Source organism: Pristis pectinata, chromosome 4, assembly GCF_009764475.1.
Source record: "Pristis pectinata isolate sPriPec2 chromosome 4, sPriPec2.1.pri, whole genome shotgun sequence".
Classification (NCBI taxonomy): Eukaryota; Metazoa; Chordata; class Chondrichthyes; order Rhinopristiformes; family Pristidae; genus Pristis; species Pristis pectinata.
In genome coordinates, this window is record NC_067408.1 from 114,093,216 (window position 1) to 114,114,260 (window position 21,045).

Genomic DNA, 21,045 nt, shown 5'->3' on the forward strand with positions numbered 1-21,045 from the left:
TTCACTTCCAATGCATGAAATTCCAATGGACTCAACTGAAGGCCATCCACTCCCATCATACATAAACCCAATTGACCCAACCCCTTCCCATTCACAGGTAAACGAAAATCAAAATAAACTGCAGAAGTTGGAAATCTGAAATAAAAACTGAGAAACAGTCAGCAGGTCAGGCAGTGACTTCAGAAAGGGAAATAGGGTTAACGTTTCAGGTGTCAGAACTGGGAGAGAGAGAAAACATGTTAGTTTTAATTGCAGAGCAGGTGGGGGAAAAGATGGATAAGATGAAGGGAATGTCTGTGAGAGGGTGAGGCCAAGGTTGCTGTGTGGACAAGTTGTAGCGGTTATTTGTTCAAAGGGTTAATGGGGTCAGTTAGAAATGGAGAAAAAAAACAAGGAATATTAAAGGTGCAAAATGTAGGGAACATAGAACAGGGAAGTGTGGCGACACTTGCGGGCTGCCCTCAGAACACTCTACACAAGAGATGCATTTTCACTGTGTGTTTTGATGTATATGTGACTAATAAAGATATCTTATCTTATGATATCTTATCTTAAGTATTTGAGGTGTGGGTTAATGCTGGTGTGAGAATTGCAAGAGATCTACCTCTATCCCATTTATTCCCAGTGTATAAACCAAAGAAACACTTTCCCATTCTTCGTCTTTATAGAGAATCCATATGTACTGATGCATTTGCCACTTACTTCTTCTGTACAGAATCCAAAGGAATTGGAATTGGTTTATTCTTGTTACATGTACCGAGGTACAGGGAAAAACTTGTCTTGAATACCGTCCATACAGATCAATTTATTACGCAGTGCATTGAGGTAGTACAAGGTAAAACAATAACAAAATGCAGAGTAAAGTGTTACAGTTACAGAGAAAGTGCAGTGCAGGTTGACAATAAGGTGCAAGGTCATAACAAGATAGATTGTGAGGTCAAGAGTCCATATTATCGTACTAGGGTACCATTCAATAGTCTTATAACAGTGGGACAGAAGCTGTCCTTGAGCCTGGTGGTACGTGCTTTCAGACTTTTGTATCTCCTGCCTGATGTGAGGGGGGAGAAGAGAGAATGTCCAGGGTGAGGGGGGGGTGGTTCTTTGATTATGCTGGCTGCTTTACTGAGGCAGTGAGAACTAGGTCATTCCCATTGACTGCCACTGTGTAGAAAACCCATTCATTTCTACACAGATCAAACCTCCTCATTTACTCGCACTGAAAAGGATTGCAGTGGACAACTTCCATTTAACTTGTTTCCAACATGCAGAGCTCCAGTGAAGCAAATTCTATTAAACACAATCCTGCCGGCCCAAAACTCTTCTCATTCATTCCCAATGGGCAGGCACAGTAGTGTACCAGTTAGCGTAATGCTATTACAGTGCCAGCGACCCGGGTTCAATACCAGCCGCTGTCTATATGGAGTTTGTACGTTCTCCCCGTGTCTGCGTGAGTTTCCTCCGGGTGCTCCAGTTTCCTCCCATATTCCAAAAGATGTACGGGTTAGGAAGTTGTGGGCATGCTATGTTGGCGCCAAAAGCGTGGCGACACTTGCGGGCTGCATTTCACTGTGTGTTTCGATGTACATGTGACTAATAAAGATTAAGATCTTAATCTTAATCAATGCACAGAATCCCGAAACCCCTTTCAACTCTCTCCCAATAGACCAAAGCACTTAACATTCACCCAATGGAATGTAATCCCAATAGACCACAGCTATTCCCACTCACTCCCAATATCCAGATGGACCACATATCAAAGTCAAAGTCAAAGTCGAGTTTATTGTCATCTGCACAAGTCCATGTGTGCACAGGTGCAATGAAAAACTTACTTGCAGCAGCATCACAGGCACAAAGCATCATGTAAGCAGCATTCACAAAGAAAACATAAATGAAACATAAATTATATACAATTTTTACAAGAGGACACATTTAGAACAAAAAAAAATTAGTGCAAGGTGGTCAAAATGGTCATAGTGTTGCTAAACTGTAGTGATACACATTCACTCCCACTGCACAGATTCCTAATGGACCAAACCCTTCATTCCCACTGTATGGAATTCCAATGGAGTAAACCTTTTTCTGTTAACTTTATAAAATCCCATTAGATTTAATTACTTCTTATTTAACCTTATTGATTCGAGAAGCTGCTCTGAGCAATAATAGAATTTCTGGAGAGATTCTCCTACAATAAGTCCCCTGCAAGAATAACAAACACCCCTGAAAAATGATTTTTTTCCCTGAATAGTCACAGCTGCTCCACCAGAGATACAGCGGGCAAGTGGGAAATTCCTAGAGGAGTTCAAACCCACACCCCAGCCGCACCCCTCACCCCTAGAGATAATACAGAATGTTAAAGTGATGAGAAATGTAATCTATTTAAATGTCAAGGTTGCAAACTGCTCTCATTTGGCCCCAGGCAAGAAGCTGCTTCGCTGAAGAGTCCGCTAATTGTATTTAATGATCCAATCACTAGGTTCCTGGAAGCAAAGAGGTTTAGAGCAAAATGAATAATGGAAAGTGCAGTGCGTTAAAACTATTCTCATCACTGAGCCACCCTGACAAAGCAAAACTGTTCTGCCAACATTCAAAATATCTCTTTGCTAATCATAGAATGGAGTAAACAGAATGTTTGAATACATAGCAGAGTAAAAGGCCAGTCAACTCTACACAGGCTTCTTCAATTCTAGATTGTCTCAAGCTATCAATAGTTCCACCATTTTCTCTTTCCCTCTTGTGCTTTTTCAGCCAGAATGTTTTGCAAATTGATTTAGAAACATAGAAAACCTACAGCACAATAGAGGCCCTTCGGCCCACCAAGTTGTGCCAAACATGTCCCTACCTTAGAAATTACTAGGCTTACCCATAGCCCTTTACTTTTTTAAGCTCCATGTACCTATCCAAAAGTCTCCTAAAAAGACCCTATTGTATTCGCCTCCACCACCGTTGCCGGCAGCCCATTCCACGCACTCACCACTCTCTGAGTAAAAAACCTAACCCTGACATCTCCTCTGTACCTACTCCCCAGCACCTTAAACCTGTGTCCTCTTGTGGCAACCATTTCAGCCGTGGGAAAAAGCCTCCGACTATCCACACGATCAATGCCTCTCATCATCTTATACACCTCTATCAGGTCACCTCTCATCCTCCGTCGCTCCAAGGAGAAAAGGCCGAGTTCCCTCAACCTGGTCACTCAACCGAGTTCTCTCAAATTGATTTAGGATCACCAAAATACACAATGCACAATGCTGCAGTTCTGAAGAAGGGTCTTCAACCTGAAGCTTTAACTGTTTCTCTCCCCACAGCCGCTGCCTGACCTGCTGAGTGTTTCCAAAATTTTCTGTTTATATTTTGGATTTCCTGCTTTATGAATTTCAGTTACTGGTGAATTCACTGCCCCTTCTCCTCCAGGAATGACAACCTTGAAGAAAGTTTCGCTTTTCTTTCCAATGGGATTTCCACCAGTGGCTTTTGCCTTATTCACCCTCAGCAAAGGGTCTTCAATCTGAAACGTTAATTCTGTTCCTCCTTCCACAGATGCTGCCTGATCTGCTGGGTGTTTCCAGAAACTTCTGTTACTTTTACTTCACATTTCCAGCATTTGCAGCTTTTAAAATTATTTTTATAACATTGCAAATGCTGGAAATGTGAAGTAAAACAGAGAATGCTGGAAATGCTCAGTGCCAGGCAGCATCTGTGGAGAGAAAAACCTTTAATGTTTCATGTCAATTAGATTAATGTTTGCAGTTCCTTTTGCAAGCCCTCAGGCAATGACATGCCTCAATATGCATGCTCCAAATTCAGCACAATGTTGAGTCTTGAACGGTAGTATTCACAGTTACCAGACTATGACCATCTGTAACAAGAAACAGTCCATTCACCCCTCCTTGACATTTAACGACACAATCACTGTTGAGTCCCTCTCAGTCATCACCCTGGGGTTCACTATTGAAAAGGAATTTCATTGGACCAGCCCCATAAATACTCTGGCTACAAAAGTGTGTCAGAAACTGGTTAACCTACAGGTGGTGACTCACCAATCCAGTAATTGTTTTATTATTCTCACATGTACTGAGATAAAGAGAAAAGCTTTTGTCTACATGCCATCCAGGCAGATCACTTCAAACATTAGTGCATCGAGGTCTCACAAGTGAAAAGCAATAACGGAATGCAGAATATACTGTTGCAGTTGCAGAGAAAGTGCAGTGCAGGCAGACAAATAAAGTGCAAGGGCCACAACGAGATAGATTGAGTTCTTTCTTTTATCCATAGGTACAAGTGCCTGGGTGAGCGCAACATTCTGGGAAGCTTAACACCGTTCACCAGAAACTCAACTGGAGCAGCCACATAAATACCAATGCAATTCAAAAGCTGTACATCCTGTGGTGAGAGACACGTCTCTGAGACCCCAAAGACTTTCCTCCGTCCAAAAGGCCCAAGAATACTCATCACTTGTCTGGGTGGTGCAATTCCCATCAACATCATCCAGAACAAAGCAGCCTCCTTGGTATCCAATCTAGCATCTTAAGTACTTAGCATTGGCAGAGCATGTTTGCTGTATATGGACAAAATAGACCATAGCTACTCACAGGGTCATAGAGTTACACAGCACAGAAACAGACCCTTCAGCCCAACTCGTCCATGCTGACAAAGGTGCCTTCCTGAGCTAGTCCCATTTGCCTACATTTTGCCCATATCTCTCGGAACCTTTCCTGTCCATGAACATCTCCAAATGTCTTTTGAACTCATTCATGCTTTTTCAAAAGCACCTCCTAAACCTGTGACCATTGCCACCAAGAAAGATAAGGTACCAGGTACATGGAAAAACCATTACCTGCAAGTTTCTCTCCACGTTGGGCACCATGCTAATTGGAGCCATGTCACTGGGTCTGCCTATCCCTGGAGCTCCCTTCCCTCTCTGCTCCCTGTGACGGTGTAGGGGGGCTTCAACGTATGGACTAAAGCAGTTCAAGAAGGTGTCCACCATCACCTCCTCAAGGGCAATCACAGGTGGGCAATAAATGCCTATTGTTGGCCACAGCCAATGAATAAAGAAATGTTCCAAATGAGATGTAAGAACCACAGAGAGTAGAAATGTTAATACCATCTGAAATGCTACATGTTATTGTCTGTAATACATACACAATAAAGTACATTTTTTATTTATCTGATTTACCTTGCATATGTAATACTGAAAGAGTGCTCCATGCTTCAAAGTTTGGGAACATTTACTAGATGTGGGTGGTTACCTTGTAGTAAGACCTTGGGGGAAAAATGAAGCTAGGAATATCCTGCAGGCTGCTTTACTTCTTCCAGAACTCATAGAGCCGGAGTCACAGAGCATGGAAACAGGCTGTTTGGCCCATCTTGTCCATGCTGACCAAAGTGCCTACCTTAGCTAGTCCCATTTGCCTGCATATCCCTATCCATGTATCTGTCTAAATAAACATTGTAATTGTACCAGCTTCTACCACTTCCTCTGGCAGCTCGTTCCACATCACCCTCTGTGTGAAAAACTTGCCCCTCAGGTCTCCTTTAAATTTTTTCCCTCTCACCTTAAATCTATGCCCTCTAGTTCTAGACTGCCCTACCCCGGGAAAAGGACTGTGACCATCCACCTTACTTATGCCCCTCATGATTGTATGCACCTCTATAAGGTTACCCCTCAGCCTCCTACGCCCCAGGGAAAACAGCCCCAGCCTATCCAGTCTCTCCTTATAACTCAAGCCCTCCAGTCCTGGTAACATCCTCATGAATCCTTTCTGCACCCTTCTCAGCTTAATGACATCCTTCCTATTGGTGACCTGAACTGCGCACAATACTCCGAGTCTGGTCTCAGCAACATAATGTTCCAACTCCTGTACTCAACACCCTGACCGACGAAGGCACGCGTGCCAAGCGTCTTCTTTACCACCCTGTCGACCTCTGTCGCCACTTTCAGGGAACTATGTACCTGTACCTGTCCCTGTTCTACAACACTCTCCAAGGCCCCGCCATTTACTGTGCAAGTCGGGTAGGAGTGAGGTTTGAACTTCTACGAATAGACATTAATGCTGCAGTTCCACAGAAGCAGAGTGAGAAGAGGACTCAGGACAATCCTGTTGCATCATTCTGATCTCCTCCAGAGAGTGGCCTGTTGTAGATCAAAGAGCTGACACACACTTTGCGCAAACTTGCCACCAAGGAACTTGGATTGACAGCAAAATGTCCTCACCACAGTTCATTCACAGGGTGGCCTTTTCCCGATCCTACACTGGGCTTTCTTGGAAAACTTGCACATTCCCTGTCTGGTAAGGAAGATGAGCTTCTGAACAGAGTGGAAAGCTGGCACGGTTGGTGTATGTGGGAGCTTCTGCAATGAATTATTCAGGGTTCCATACAGTGACAAGGGTACAGAATTGCAGTGCATAGTCCGTGGTCAAAGCACAGATGAGAATGAGCCCAATTAGCCAAGATGCAGGTTACTGTGATGTTTATTCTATGCACAAATTATCCATGGAGATTATATACTGAGAGTGAAGTTGTTTTAAGTTGGAGGTCACATCTAAGTGGCTGAGGGCAGGAGGAGGAAGGAAAACTACCACCCTCTTGCTTTTATTAAGAAAGAACACATTTCTATAGCTCCTTCCACATCCACTGGATTTTCCAAAGAGCTTTAGTATTGATGAAGTATTTTGAGGTATCATCACGTCTACAATAAATGAAATGTTTCTCATCACCTCTTGATTCAGCTGACACTTGAGCTGAGCCCTGGGGACAATGAGAACCCAATCCATCAAAGGACACACAGTCTCACCAACAGAGCTCCAAATTCACAACATATTGTGATGAGGAAACTGTTTTGTATATCACTCCTCAATGGACTGACTCTCATTTTCCCCAGCAATGGAAAAAAATTGGCTCAGTATATATTTTGCAGTCAACCCAAGACATCTCCACCCAGTTTGGAGTGTTTGATGCGACAGTGTAGAGGGAGCTTCACTCTGTATCTAACTGTCCCTGCCCTGGGAGTGTGTGGTGGGACAGTGTAGAGGGAGCTTCACTCTGTGTCTAACTGTCCCTGCCCTGGGAGTGTGTGGTGGGACAGTGTAGAGGGAGCTTCACTCTGTGTCTACCTCACGCTGTTCCTGCTCCAGGACAGTCTGGAACAATATGAAATCTGATCCGAGTAAGAATCCATGATGATTCATGTTGGCTGGTGCTGGGGGCTGGTAAAGCGGAATTAGTCAGGGGCACAATCGGTTCTACTTTTTCCAATGTTTGGAGGACAAGCAGGATAAATATTTGAATAAAAATCCTCCCTGCCATTGTAGACTAACAGCAGCTGGCTGTGTTACAGAGGATGTCTGTTGTTGCATAAGTAACCAACCATACTACCCAGCTGAGCAACTGGAAAAGTTGACCTGTAACTCCTTCCAGCTGACAATTGTGTCACTGATCTTGACACTGCCTCCATGTGTGGGGCACATCTGCTGGGACCTCAACTAAAAGCCAGCCTGGCCTGAGGGGAAGACAAGCTGTCCAGAGAACAGCCATGTTATGAGATGGAGATTTGGATTCTGTTTCTCCCTGGTTAATGCCCTGTGCTATCAGTGCTCTGCGTTGAGCGTCTGGGGTCTGTGGAGTATTACGTCGGACGGATTAAGGACGCCGTCTGTAAGCACCGGAGCGGCCAGTGCTGCAACCTCCCTCACAACTGTGCGATGAAGTGTGACAAGGAAAGCTCAATGGCTCCATCTAGTGCTACTCTGCATAATGTCAGGGTTAAAGCTGAGGTAAACAAAAGAGACACTTGCATTCCCATAAGATAAGGGAAGATCTCTTTATTGGTCACATGTACATCGAAACACACAGTGAAATACATCTTTTTGCACAGAGTGTTCTGGGGGCAGCCCACAGGTGTCGCCACGCTTCTGGCACCCACATAGCATGCCCGCAACTTTCTAACCTGTCTGTCTTTGGAATGTGGGAGGAAACAGAGCACCCAGAGGAAACCCACAGAGACATGGGGAGAACGTACAAACTCCTTACAGACAGTGGCCGGATTTGACCCGGGTTTCTGGCGCTGTAGTAGCATTACGCTAACCGCTACACTGCCATGCCGCCCCTGACACCTTTCCCACTCTCGGGACATCCCAAAGGATACTACTCCTGTGAATGCACATTTTATGTGTAGCCTCTGTTGTAAGGGACATGGCACACACAGCAAGATCTCACAAACAGCAATGAACAGACCTTGGAGTTCAGGTACATAGTTCCCTGAAAGTGGAGTCTCAGGTTGACAGGGTGGTGAAGAAGGCATTTGGCACGCTGGCCTTCATCAGTCAGGGCACTGAGTATGGAAGTTGGAAGGTTATGGTGAGGTGGTACAAGACAGTGTGTTCGGTTTTGGTCACCCTGCTGCAGGAAAGATGTTATTAAACTGGAAAGAGAGCAGAAAAGAATTACAAGGATGTTGCCAAGGCTCAAGGGCTTGTCTGATTTATAGGGAGAGGTTGGACAGGCCGGGGCCTTTTTCCTTGGTGCATAGGAGACTGAGAGGTGATCTTGAGGGGCATAGATAGGGTAAATCATGAGGGGGAGAAATAGGGTAAATGCACTCAGTCTTTTTCCCGGGGTTGGGGAATCAAAAACTAGAGGGCATAGGTTTAAGGTGGCAAGGAAAAGATTTAATAGGAACTTGAGTGGTAGTTTTTTTACACAGAGGGTGGTACATATATGGAATGAGTTGCCAGAGGAAGTGCTGAGGCAGTTGGACAGCTACATGGATAGGAAAGGTTTAGAAGATTCTGGTCCAAATGTTGGTAAATGGGACTAACTTGGATGGGGCATCTTAGTTGGCATGGACCGTTTGGGCTGAAGGGCCTGTTTCCATGCTGTATGACTCTGTGATTCCATCATTCTCTCACTTTATAGTGTGCTTTTATTTATGTTAACTGAAGGATAAATATTTGTCAGGTTGCCAAGGGGAACCACCCCTTCTGTTCTTCAAAGTACTGCTCTGGGATGTTTCATGAGTAAAGAAATTATCAGCCAATGTAGATCGAATTTGAAGGCAGAATACAAGGTTAATGGCAGGACTCTTAGCAGTGTGGAGGAACAGAGGGATCTTGGGGTCCACGTCCATAGATCCCTCAAGGTTGCCGCGCAGGTCGATAGGGTTGTTAAGAAGGTGTATTGAGTGTTGATCTTCATTATTCGGGGTATTGAGTTCAAGAGCCGTGAAGTAATGTTGCAGCTCTGTAGAATTCTGGTCAGACCACACTTGGAGTATTGTGTTCCGTTCTGGTCGCCTCATTATAGGAAGGATGTGGAAGCTTTAGAGAGGGTGCAGAGGAGATTTACCAGGATGCTGCCGGGATTGGAGAGCATGTCTTATGAGGATAGGTTGAGTGAGCTGGGGCTTTTCTCTTTGGAGAGAAGGAGGATGAGAGGTGATTTGATAGAGGTGTACAAGATGATAAGAGGCACAGATCGAGTGGACAGTCAGAGACTTTTTCCCAGGGCGACAATGGCTAACACTAGGGGACATATTTTTAAGGTGATTGGAGGAAGGTATAAAGGGGATGTCAGGGGTAAGTTTTTTTACACAGAGAGTGGTGGGTGCGTGGAACGCACTGCCAGCAGAGGTTGTGGGGGCAGATACATTAGGGGCATTTAAGAGACTCTTAGATAGCCACATGAATGATAGAAAAATGGAGGGCTATGTGGGAGGGAAGGGTTAGATAGATATTAGAGCAGATTAAAATGTCAGCACAACATTGTGGGCCACTACAGTACACTGTGCTGTAGTGCTCTATGTTCTATGTTCAATGCTCCTGCTCTCAGTCACTGGTCAATAAGGTTTGTGTGTGAAGCTTTACATGGGGATGGAATCTGTCTGAAAGGAAGAGGAACCTTTTGCCCAGGCAGTGATTGACACACAGGTGAGTCAGTCGTGCATCTGCAGAATTACAAGCTGAGGGAGCTGGAAATGCAGGAGCCACAATTTGCTGAGTTTGGAGCAACAAACAATCTGCTGGAGGTACTCAGTGGGTCGAGCAGCATCTGTGGGAGGAAAGGAATTGTTGATGTTTCGAGTCGAATCCCTGATCCTGAAATGTTGACAATTCCTTCCTCCCACCACAGATGCTGCTCGACCCGCTGAGTTCCTCCAGCATCTTGTTTGTTGCTCCAGATTCCAGCATCTGCAGTCTCTTGTGTCTCCTCTCTCGCTAAGTTTGGAAATGGACCAAAGAGGTAGGAGAGAAATTGCATCCATGTGTACTTTTAATGCAACTTTACTGAACAGGCTGCAAGTGACTCATTTGAATGAAGGCGTTAGACAGCTGAGTAAAGGATTGCTTGAGCTTATGGGGTGGGGTTTGGGGCGATCGGGTATAAGCTGGAAGCAGTGACCTTGCCTTTTTATTTGCAATTAATTACTGAGAGGTCCTATAAAGACCTGAATTTACATAGCATCTTTTATAGCCTCGGTAACACCGCAAATGTGTAACCAAACATCAGAAGGTGAGTACGGCCAACAACCAAGGCTGTTGCACACACTTAGCACAGTGTACGGGGCTGAGTTTCACCTCCCAGGGTATGGAACAGGCTAAGAACTGAGCTCACAGTTGAACTACAGGAAACTCAGCAGCAAATGTGTGCATAGCATGATCCCACAAACAGCAGCTTCACATTGACCAGATAACCTGTTTCAACAATATTGGTTGTAGGGTAAATGCTGGCCCAGACCAAGGCAGAGGACCACCCTCTTAGCTCAAGGCTGTGGTTTAACCTCAGACTGATCGCTGCTCTCAAAGTACTCCAGACTGTCAGTGAGTGAGACTTGAACCCAGCAACCATCTGATCCAGAGAGAAGGATGTGACACACTGTGGGCACCACAGGTTGCCTGCAGATTTTAATCAGCCACACTGGGACAAGCTGATTTTCCAGGCCATCCGAAGTCGTTCCTATTGATACTGCAACACACTTTTAATTCAACTTTTTTTTAGGTGCGACACAGTAGAATAATAAATGTTCCAGTGAAAATGGTAGGTGTAAAGGAAGCACAGGAAACAGGGCACCAGTAAGTTTGAAGCTAGCATGGGAAACAAAACCAGGTCAGATTCAGGACGTGTGGGAAGGGAGCCCATGGACCAGGGATCTAGGTAGACTGGGAGAAAAGGGAACTGGGGCCCCAGTGAGATGAAGGGAGGGAGGGAACTGGGGCCCCACTGAGTGGGAGAGAGGGAACTGGGGCCCCAGTGAGAGGAAGGGAGGGAGGGAACTGGGACCCCAGTGAGTGGGAGGGAGGGAGGGAGGGAACGTGGTTCCCAGTGAGAGGGAAGGGAGAATGGGAACCAGGCGCCCGGTGAGTGGGAAGAGCAACAAACATCACCCGGTGAACCAGATGCCAAACCACAGTCTGACAGCGTATTATCGGAGTCTTACTTTAACGTATTTATTGCATTGCTGTTTGTAGTTCTGATGAAGGGTCCCAGACCTGAAACGTCGACTGCTTCTCTCTCCACAGATCATCCGCTGAGGGTTTCCGGCATCTTACTGCTTTTATTTCAGAATTCTAACCTCTGCAGATTTCTGTTGGTGGGAGCTGGCTGTGCATTAAATAGCAGCCGCCATTGGGCTGGCTGATCTCTGTGCTGCTCTGGTGTCTGTACGATCCCGCCCCGTGTCCTTTGCCCCACACTTCCAAGAAGCAACAGAAGGGGCTGTAAATCTCCCAGCTGTCAGGATCCATTGAAGAAAAGTCTGTCAATCCCCCACTGTCCTGCTCCCGGGCCCTCTCCGTACACGCAGGCATGAACCAAGCTAGCTCCGTTCAGGACCAGGTGAAGGTAAGAGGTTTGGGGAACATTCCTGGAGCGTGATTTCAGCTCTTTGAACTTTAATCTGTAACACACTGTGCATACACACACTGCCAAATGCAAGCAGCTGTAACTGCTGTACAGGATTAAGAGCTCACCTTTTGCAAACAGGAGAATAATTCACTGCAGAAAGAATCTGCTTTCAATTCAGTTTTGGACCTCGTTATAATAAAAATGGTGGACAACCGTTTCAGGTATTGGCACCATTCTGGAGTAGGTCACCAACTAACTCTGTATTTTCTCTTCCACTGGGTCCTAATGCCTGCATATTACATGTACCGTTGAAAGTGTCCTGACTGGTTGCACCCTGGTCTGGAATGGCAATTCTAATGCGTAGGAATGTAAGGAGATGCAGAGAGTAGTGAACTCAACCCAATACATCACGGGCACATCCCTCTCCACCATTTACAGGAGGCACTGCCTCAAGAAGGCAACATCCACCATGAAAGATCCCCACCATCTGGGCCATGCCATCTTTTCACAGCTACCATCAGGCAGGAGGTACAGAAGCCTGAAGTCCCACACCACCAGGTTCAGGAACAGCTACTTCCCTTCAACCATTCAGTTCTTGAACCAACCGGCACAACCCTAATCACTGTAGTTTAGCAACACTATGACCACTTTGATCACTTTGCACTAAAATGGACTTGGCATTTTTTTTTGTTCTAATTGTGTTCTTATCTGATGCTCTGTGCCTGTGATGCTGCTGCAAGTAAGTTTTTCACCACTTTGTGCCCACCCCGCCTCCCCTCTTTTGGAGGACAAGGAGGTCCTCCATCTGACTTATCCCTCTCCGCATCAGATGCAAGTCACAGGTGGACAGGGTGGTGAAGGCAGCTTTTGGCATGCTGACCTTCATCAGTCAGGGCATCGATTATAGAAGCTGGGATGTTGTGCTGTTGTACAAGACGTTGTTGAGGCCACATCTGGAGTATTGTGTTCACTTTTGGTTGCCCTGTTATAGGAAAGGTGCCATTAAGCTGGAAAAGAGTTCAGAGGAGATTTACGAGGATGTTGCTGGGACTCGAGGGTCTGAGTTATGGAGAGAGGTTGAGCAAATTGGGAATTTTTTGACTGGGTGATCTTATAGAGGTGTATAAAATCATGAGGGGCATAGATAGGGTGAATGCGCACAGACTTTTTCCCAGGGTTGGGAAATCAAGACACAGGTTTAAGGTGAGAGGGGAGAGATTTAATAGGAACCTGAGGAGCAACTTTTTCACCCAGAGGGTGGTCAGTATATGGAACAAGCTGCCAGAGGAAGTGGTTAAGGCAGGTACATTAACAACATTTAAAAGGTACTTGGACAGGTACATGGAAAGGAAAGGTTTAGAGGGATATGGGCCAAATGCAGGCAAATAGGACTAACTTAGATGGGAAACTTGATCGGCATGGTCCAGTTGTACCAAAGAGCCTGTTTCTGTGCTGTATGACTATGACTCTAAGATTAGGAACGTGGGGCTGATCATTTCACTGCATCAGTACATCAGTGTAGTACAAGGGAAAGGCAGTAACAGAATGCAGAATAAACAGTTACCCTGACAGAGAAAGTGCAGTGCAGGCAGACAGTAAGGTGCAAGGCCATAACGAGGTAGATCAAGAGTCCATCTTATCATATTAGGGGACTGTTCAATAGTCTCATAACAGCGGGATAGAAGCTGTCCTTGAGCCTGGTGGTATGTGCTTTCTGGCTTTTATATCTTCTGCCCAATGGGAGGAGGGAGAAGAGAAAATGTCCGGGGGGGGGGGGGGGGGGGTGGTGAGGCGTCTTTGATTATGTTGGCTGCTTTACCGAAGCAGCGAAAAGTTCCACACTAGACAGATGTTATCCTGAATGGACCAGCCTAGGACCATTAAGGACAGTTGGAGTGGATGATGTGGGCCAGTGGGTGGACATGACCCAGACTAAATCACTTTGATCTCTTTGCACTAAAATGGGCTTTGTGATTTTTTTGTTCTGTGTTCTTTCTTGTAAAAATTCTGCATAATTTATGTTTAATTTATGTTTTTCTTGTGAATGTTGTGTGTCTGATGCCATGTGCCTGTGATGCTGCTGCAAGTAAGTTTTTCATTGCACCTGTGCACACATGTACTTGTGCATGTGACAATAAACTCGACTTTGACTTTGACTTTGTAATCTGATGAAAGAGATTAGGCCCTTGATTCTTAAAAGGCAGAGAATTCCCCTGTAAAGTGGCAGGGCAGGATTACCCTGCAGTACGAGTGGAGTTTCTCCCCCAGTCACCAGGCTTTCCCTCCCCAGGAGTGTTTGATGGGACATTGTAGAGCAAGTTTTACCCTGTATATAACCCCCTGTTGTTCTTGCCTTTCAGACACATGAAAATACGTCTGGATAATGAATCATGGAAAGTTCAAGGATTCCAACTAATTCTTTTTTCTTGTTCCTCTCAGACTTACTATGGGAAATGGCTGAAGAGATCAGAAGATCTACAGACCGATGTGACATGTTCCATAACGAGGAGTCCGTCAAGTAAATCAGCGTGTGATGCCATGACACTCATTCATCCTGAGGTTTCTCAAAGGTGCTTATTTTCATGGTCTGCCTTGTATCTAATGAGGCTGGTTGGCTGTTCTGGTGAGGTCTGGGTGAGTTTAGTCCTCTTCAATAGCAACAGTATGAGGCCATTCACCAGCTCAGCCCTGTCCTACCATTCAAAGGCTAATCTAGCTCTGCTGGGGAGAGAATTGTGGAGAGAAATCACAGGTGCAGAGGGACTTGGGAGTCCTAGTTCAGGATGCCCCAACTTGCAGGTTGAGTTGGTAAAGAAGGCAAATGCAATGTTAGCATTCATTTCAAAAGGACTAGAGTATAAAAACAAGGATATACTGCTGAGGCTTCATATGGCACTGATCATACTGCATTTGGAATATTGTGAGCTATTTTGGGCCCTGTATCCAAGGAAAGATGTGCTGGCCTTGGAGACGGTCCAGAGGAGGTTCACAAGAATGATCTCAGGAATGAAAGGCTTACCGTATGAGGAGCATCTGGGTCTATACTTGACGGTGTTCAGGAGGATGAGGGGGGATCTCATTGAAACCTACTGGATACTGAAAGGCCTGGATAGAATGGATGTGGAGAGCATATTTCCATTGGTGGGAGAGTGCAGGATCCGAGGGCACAGCCTCAGAATAAAGGGACGTCCCTTTAGAACTGAGATGAGGAGGGATTTCTTCAGCCAGAGGGTGTTGAATGTGTGGAATTCGTTGCCACGGAGGGCTGTGGAGGCCAAGTCGTTGGGTGTATTTAAGGCAGAGATTGATTGGTAAGGTGTTAAAAGTTACAGGGAGAAGGCAGGAGAATGCAGTTGAGAAAAACACATCAGCCACGATTAAATGGTGGAGCAGACTCGATGGGCCAAATGGCCTGATTCTGCTCCTATGATTTATAGTCCTATGGTCTTATGTTCTTGGTTCCATAGCTCTTAACCCCACCTGGCCAACAAAGAACCAGAAATCTGTGTTCCAAGATTTCTAATTGACTTCCCCTTGTAACAGCATTTTGTAGGAGGGAGATTTCACCCCCTGTGTGTGTGAAGAAGAGCTCTCAGTTATGATCGTTCAGTGGCCTGGTTCTAGTTCAAAGTCTGATGTTCTGGACTGCCCTCCCCAGCAGAGTCATCGACTCATACAGCACGATAACAGGAACTTTGGACCCACTGAGTCCGCACCAACCATCAGGAGCCCATTTACACTTATCCCATTTTATTTTCTCCACATTCCCATCAATTCCCCCCCCCAGATTCTACCCCTCACCCACACACAAGGGAAAATTTACAGCGGCCAAATAACCCCACCAACCCACACATCTTTGGGATATTGGAGAAAACCCGAGGGGAACCTGTACAATCGCAGGAAGAATGTGCAAACTCCACACGAGGTCGGGAATGAGCACTGGAGATGTGAGACAGCTGCCTCACTGTGTCATCACTGGAGGGAGATTAAGAGGAACTTCTGATCCCTCAATCAGCTTAAGTAACTCAATTAGACCTTGGGGGAAGTGGTTTTACATAGAACATAGAACAGTACAGCACAGAACAGGCCCTTCGGCCCACAATGTTGTGCCGACATAGCTAATCCCTCCTCCCTACAGAATGCCCATATCCCTCTATTTTCCTCTCATTCATTTTGCTGCAGCTAGAATTGTTGCTCATTTATTTCTTGATATCATGCAGAGCAAATGGAACTGGCTGAACTGTGATGGTGCCAGAGCCAAAATGGACCACCCACTCAGCACTACTGGCTGAACGTGGCTGTGACTGTCTCAGCATCATTCTTAGCACTTACATCTGTGCCCCACCACCACTGTAAATGCAGAGATTCTCAAAGCCTCCTCCTCTCATTTCATTGTCCATCATCATTCACTACGATTCATGACTGTACAGTAGAGGTTCAGTCTGACCGGTTGATTGTCGGGTTGCTTAGCTCTGTGTATTGCATGTTGATTTTGCTGTTTAGTACATCAGTAGTACTGTATTGTAGCTTCACTGGTTCTACTCCCTACATGTCCTTCCACATCACACCAGGATTGATCCCCTGCCTTGATAGTAATGGTAGAGTGAGAGATATATCAGATCATGAGATTACAGGCTGTGGTACTGTTGTATTTAGAAACATAGAAAACCTACAGCACAATAGAGGCCCTTTGGCCCACAAAGTTGTGCCGAACATGTCCCTACCTTAGAAATTACTAGGCTTACCCATAGCCCTCTATTTTTCTCAGCTCCATGTACCTATCCAAAAGTCTCTTAAAAGACCCTATCGTATCCGCTTCCACCACCGTTGCCGGCAGCCCATTCCATGCACTCACCACTCTCTGAGTAAAAAACTTACCCCTGACATCCCCTCTATACCTACTCCCCAGCACCTTAAGCCTATGTCCTCTTGTGGCAACCATTTCAGCCCTGGGGAAAAGCCTCTGACTTTCTACCCGATCAATGCCTCTCGTCATCTTATATACCTCTATCAGGTTTCTGTTGATGGCCCACACCATGTCGTGAATGCCCAGTTTTTTTCTGCTGGATACGTTCCGGTAGACTGGTTAATGGACCAAAATAGTGGTCTGGTTAATGGGAACAACCAGGGGATGGTGCTCCATGTAATGGGATGAGTCTGGGAGATAGTCTTCTGGTTAATAATCCCAGTTCAGGAGATGGTGGTGCGGTTAAAGGGATCAGTCTAGGAGATGGTGGTCTGGTTAATGGGGTTAGCATCATACCAGTAACTAAGCTGAGTGACGATGGGGTCCTAAGAGATCAGTTAGTCTGAATTCTAATATCCCATTACCTCAGCTCAATGCATTGAAGAAAAGTTTCATATTGTTGGATACAACTCTCAATTCATCCATAGCACACTCACTGTTGCTCATTGATTACAATCAGGACAACAAACCATTCCAAAACTACTGGAAGAATATTGGTGAATATTATCTATAGCATCCTTCAGCTTAATCCCTCTGATTAACTTTGTTCTATACCCAAACTCTCTCATTTCCCATCCTTCACTTTGACATTTGCTAGCTCTCTTTTTTCTTCTATTTCTCAATCTCATTTTATGTTGTTCTCTCTCTCTCTCTATTCTGTTCTGTCTGTATCTATCCTTGCATCGCTCGCTTTCTTCCTCTGTCCAGCTGCTCACTCACTCCACTTCCTTTTACTCTTTATCCCTCTCTTTCTTGATCCATTTATTTGTTTTTCTCTCTCGCACTCTTCCCTCTCTCTGCTTCTCTCTTTCTCTGACTATTTCTGTGTTTCTCTCTGTCTGGATCACTGTCAATCTCTACCTTTCTTTCTTTCTCTGATACTCTCTGACTGGACCTGTCTTTGACTGACTGGTTCTCTGTACCTGAATATCTCCCTCGGTCTGCCTCTGTCTCCCTGGATATCTCTTTTTTCCTCCCCTACCACCTCTGGCCCTACCATCTCCTCATTTGTTTTCCAGGTACTTTGGATGTGGTCTTGTGATCCCAGAGAGCTTGGAAGGATGTCACGTGTTGGATCTGGGCAGTGGATCTGGTCGAGACTGCTATATCCTGAGCAAGTTGGTGGGACGCCTTGGTCATGTGACAGGAGTGGACATGACTGATGAGCAAGTAAGTCAATAGGTCGATTGTTAATGTTGCACTTAATGTCCTTCAGGGCACCAGGGCAAAGATTTCTTTGGTTTAATTCCCTTTTTATTGGCAATATTTTTTCCATCCAATCCTGACTCAATCTCTGGTCACCCTTGGTTACCTCACTAGATCTGTGAGCTATTCAACTCTGGAAAGCATCACAGCTGAACCTGAACTTGTATTCAGTGCATGCATGCACACAGTAATACATTTCAACAGCGAAGCAAAAATAAATTGCATTTCTAAAGCACCTCATAACCACCGAAATAGAGTAATAGAGTCATAGAGTAATACAGCACGGAAACAGGTCCTTCGGCCCAACTCATCCATGTCAACTAAGATGTCCATCTTTGCCCACGTTTGGCCCATATCCAACTAAACCTTTCCTATCCATGTACCTGTCCGTGTCCTTTAAATGTTATCATTGTTCCCGTCTCTGCCACTTCCTCTGGCAGCTCGTTTCAAATATGCACCACCCTCTGCGTAAAGAATTGCCCCTCAGATCCCTTTTAAATCTTTCCCCTCTCACCTTAAAGCTATGCCCTCTAGTTTTTGATTCCTTTTCTTTGGCAAAAAAACTGTGTGCATTCACCCTATCAATGCCCCTCATGATTTTATACACCTCTATCTCCCCTCAGTCTGCTTCACTCCAATGAATAAAGTCCTAGGCTGCCCAACCTTTCCCTATAACCCAGGTCCTCGAGTCCTAGCAACATTCTCGTAAATCTTCTTTGCACTCTTTCTAGCTTAATTGTGCTGTAATTGTTCTATGTTCTATGTTCTAAAGATGTCTTTCCTATAAATCAGGTAACCAAAACTGTACACAATACTCTGGGTACAGCTTCACCAATGTCTTGTACAACTGTAACATAACATCCCAACTCCTATACTCAATGCTCTGACTGATACCTGAATGTAAAATGTAGTCACTGTTGTAATGCTAGAAATGAAGCAGCAAATCTCTGTACAGAAGCTCCAAGGATTCCAGAGAGAACTACTTTTGGGTCTTACTGTCACCAGAGGTTTGTTCTTCCGTTCAATAAAATATGGCTTGTCACATTCAGTGGTTGCATGGTGAGTAATGTTCTGAGTTGTATTTGAGGAAGGATGTGTTTCCACTGGACAGAGTGCAGAGGGTGGTGCCTGGATTGGAGGACCTTAGTTATGGGAAGAGATTAGATAAGCAGGGCTTCTTTTCCCTTGCTGAGGGGTGACCTGAAAGATTATGAGAGGTTTGGATAGCATAGATAGTCAAAATCTTTTTCCCATGGTAGGGGTATCAAAACAAGAGAACAAAGGTTTGAGGTGAGAGGCAGGAGTTTAAAAGACCATCTGCAGAGAGTGGTTGCCACACTACCAGAGATGGTGAAATCAGATACAAGCACTACATTTAAGAGGCATTTAGATAGACATTGAATAGGCAATACATAGAAGCATACAGTCTTAATGCAGGCAAATGGGATTAGTATATATGCTCCAAAAGGCCGGCATGGACCTGATGGGCCAAAGGGCCTGTTTCTGTGCTGTACAACTCTATGACTTTGTAACTCTTCTCCCAAGCCTGCAACATGGCCATCCTGCTGGCAACAACCTCTGATCTTCAAATGGCTGAATCATACAAATCTTGTCTTACCACGAGATGGCAGTCTCACTTCTTTCCTTTTACATCTGTTTAAGAATGTACTGATTTCAACACTCAGTGCAACAGAATCTGTACTCCTAGGGTTCCAAGAGCCAAATAATTTAAATTCATATTTGTCCATGAAATATATACTATTTCTTAACATAAAATGCTGTGCCTTGAGAGTAAAATTTCGATAGAGAGTCCATACTCCTAGATGCACACAACTCACCATGTCTGTGGTGGACATCTTACTAAAGTCGAGGTCGAGTTTATTGTCATATGCACAAGTACATTTATGTACAGGTGCATTGATAAACTTGCAGCAGCATCACAGGCACATAGCATTGGAGACAACATTCATAAGAAAAACATAAATTAAACGTAGAATATACACTATTTTTACAAGAAAGAACACAATTAGAACAGAAGTCCATTGTAGTGCAAAGTGGCCATTGTGTTGCTATAGTGAGGTAGTGATTAGGGTTGTGAAGGCTGGTTCAGGAACCGAATGGTTGAAGGGAAGTACCTGTACTTGAACCTGGTGGTGTGGGACTTCAGGCTTCTGTACCTCCTGCCTGATGGTAGCTGCGAGAAGTCCATTGTAGTGAAAAGTGGTCATAGTGTTGCTATACTAAGGTAGTGATTAGTGCTACCCACTGGTCAGACAGTGTGTGTATCATATGTCTGTATGCACAGTTGTCTCTTTGGAACTTAATGAAGATTCTTCATGACAAGCTCTTCAAGGGGTTTTTGTCAGTCTGCACATGTACACATCTCCTAAACATGTAGTTCTGGAACATCTCAAGCCTAAATGTCACAGCCAACGGTTCCCCTTCAGTTTGAGAGTAGTGTCTCTCAGCCTCTGTGAGTGCTCTGCTTGACTACACTTTTGCATGTATGACAGCTGCTCCAAGACCCTTTCCCGTCTCTTGTTCGCTCTTTTCAGTCATTGAACATGCAACCACCTCTTTGAATCTTCAAGCGGTTTGCCCTCACATGTCCTTTCAACACATCTCAAGAATCTGTGTTGCTCAGTGCCTCGATAGTTCACACACATACCTGGGATAGGGCAGGGAGTGGTTGACAAATTCCAGGAAATTTTGGAGTTTAACAACCATTGGCTTTGTCTTTTCCATCACTACCTCACCTTCATGGGATCTGCTGTGCGTCCTTGGTGGTGACCACATGACCTTAACATGTTCTTTAACATATGAACTTACCGGGATTGGAAGTGGTTGGATTTCAGCAAAGAGGAAAGAAAATGACTACATGCTCCCTGTCCAGGGACACCCAGGCATAAACGTAACCACAGAAGAGGGGTAGGCAATTGGCTTGGATGACCCATTGACTGGACCTGTGCCATCCCTGCCCTGGGAGTGTGTGATGGGACAGTGCAGAGGGAGCTTCACTCTGTATCTAACTGCCC

General features: G+C 45.1%; 1 protein-coding gene across 1 annotated transcript in view; it reads left to right on the forward strand.

The window, feature by feature from the left end:
- The first annotated feature begins 11,597 nt into the window (after positions 1 to 11,597).
- Positions 11,598 to 21,045, forward strand: part of zgc:153372 (uncharacterized protein LOC767695 homolog) — a 34,806-nt gene continuing 25,358 nt past the window's right edge. Inside the window, exons 1-3 of the mRNA XM_052015263.1 lie at positions 11,598 to 11,835; positions 14,278 to 14,408; positions 17,824 to 17,974. Of these exons, the coding sequence (XP_051871223.1) occupies positions 11,800 to 11,835; positions 14,278 to 14,408; positions 17,824 to 17,974 (318 nt within the window). The 5' untranslated portion in view covers positions 11,598 to 11,799. The remainder of the gene's footprint in view (positions 11,836 to 14,277; positions 14,409 to 17,823; positions 17,975 to 21,045) is intronic.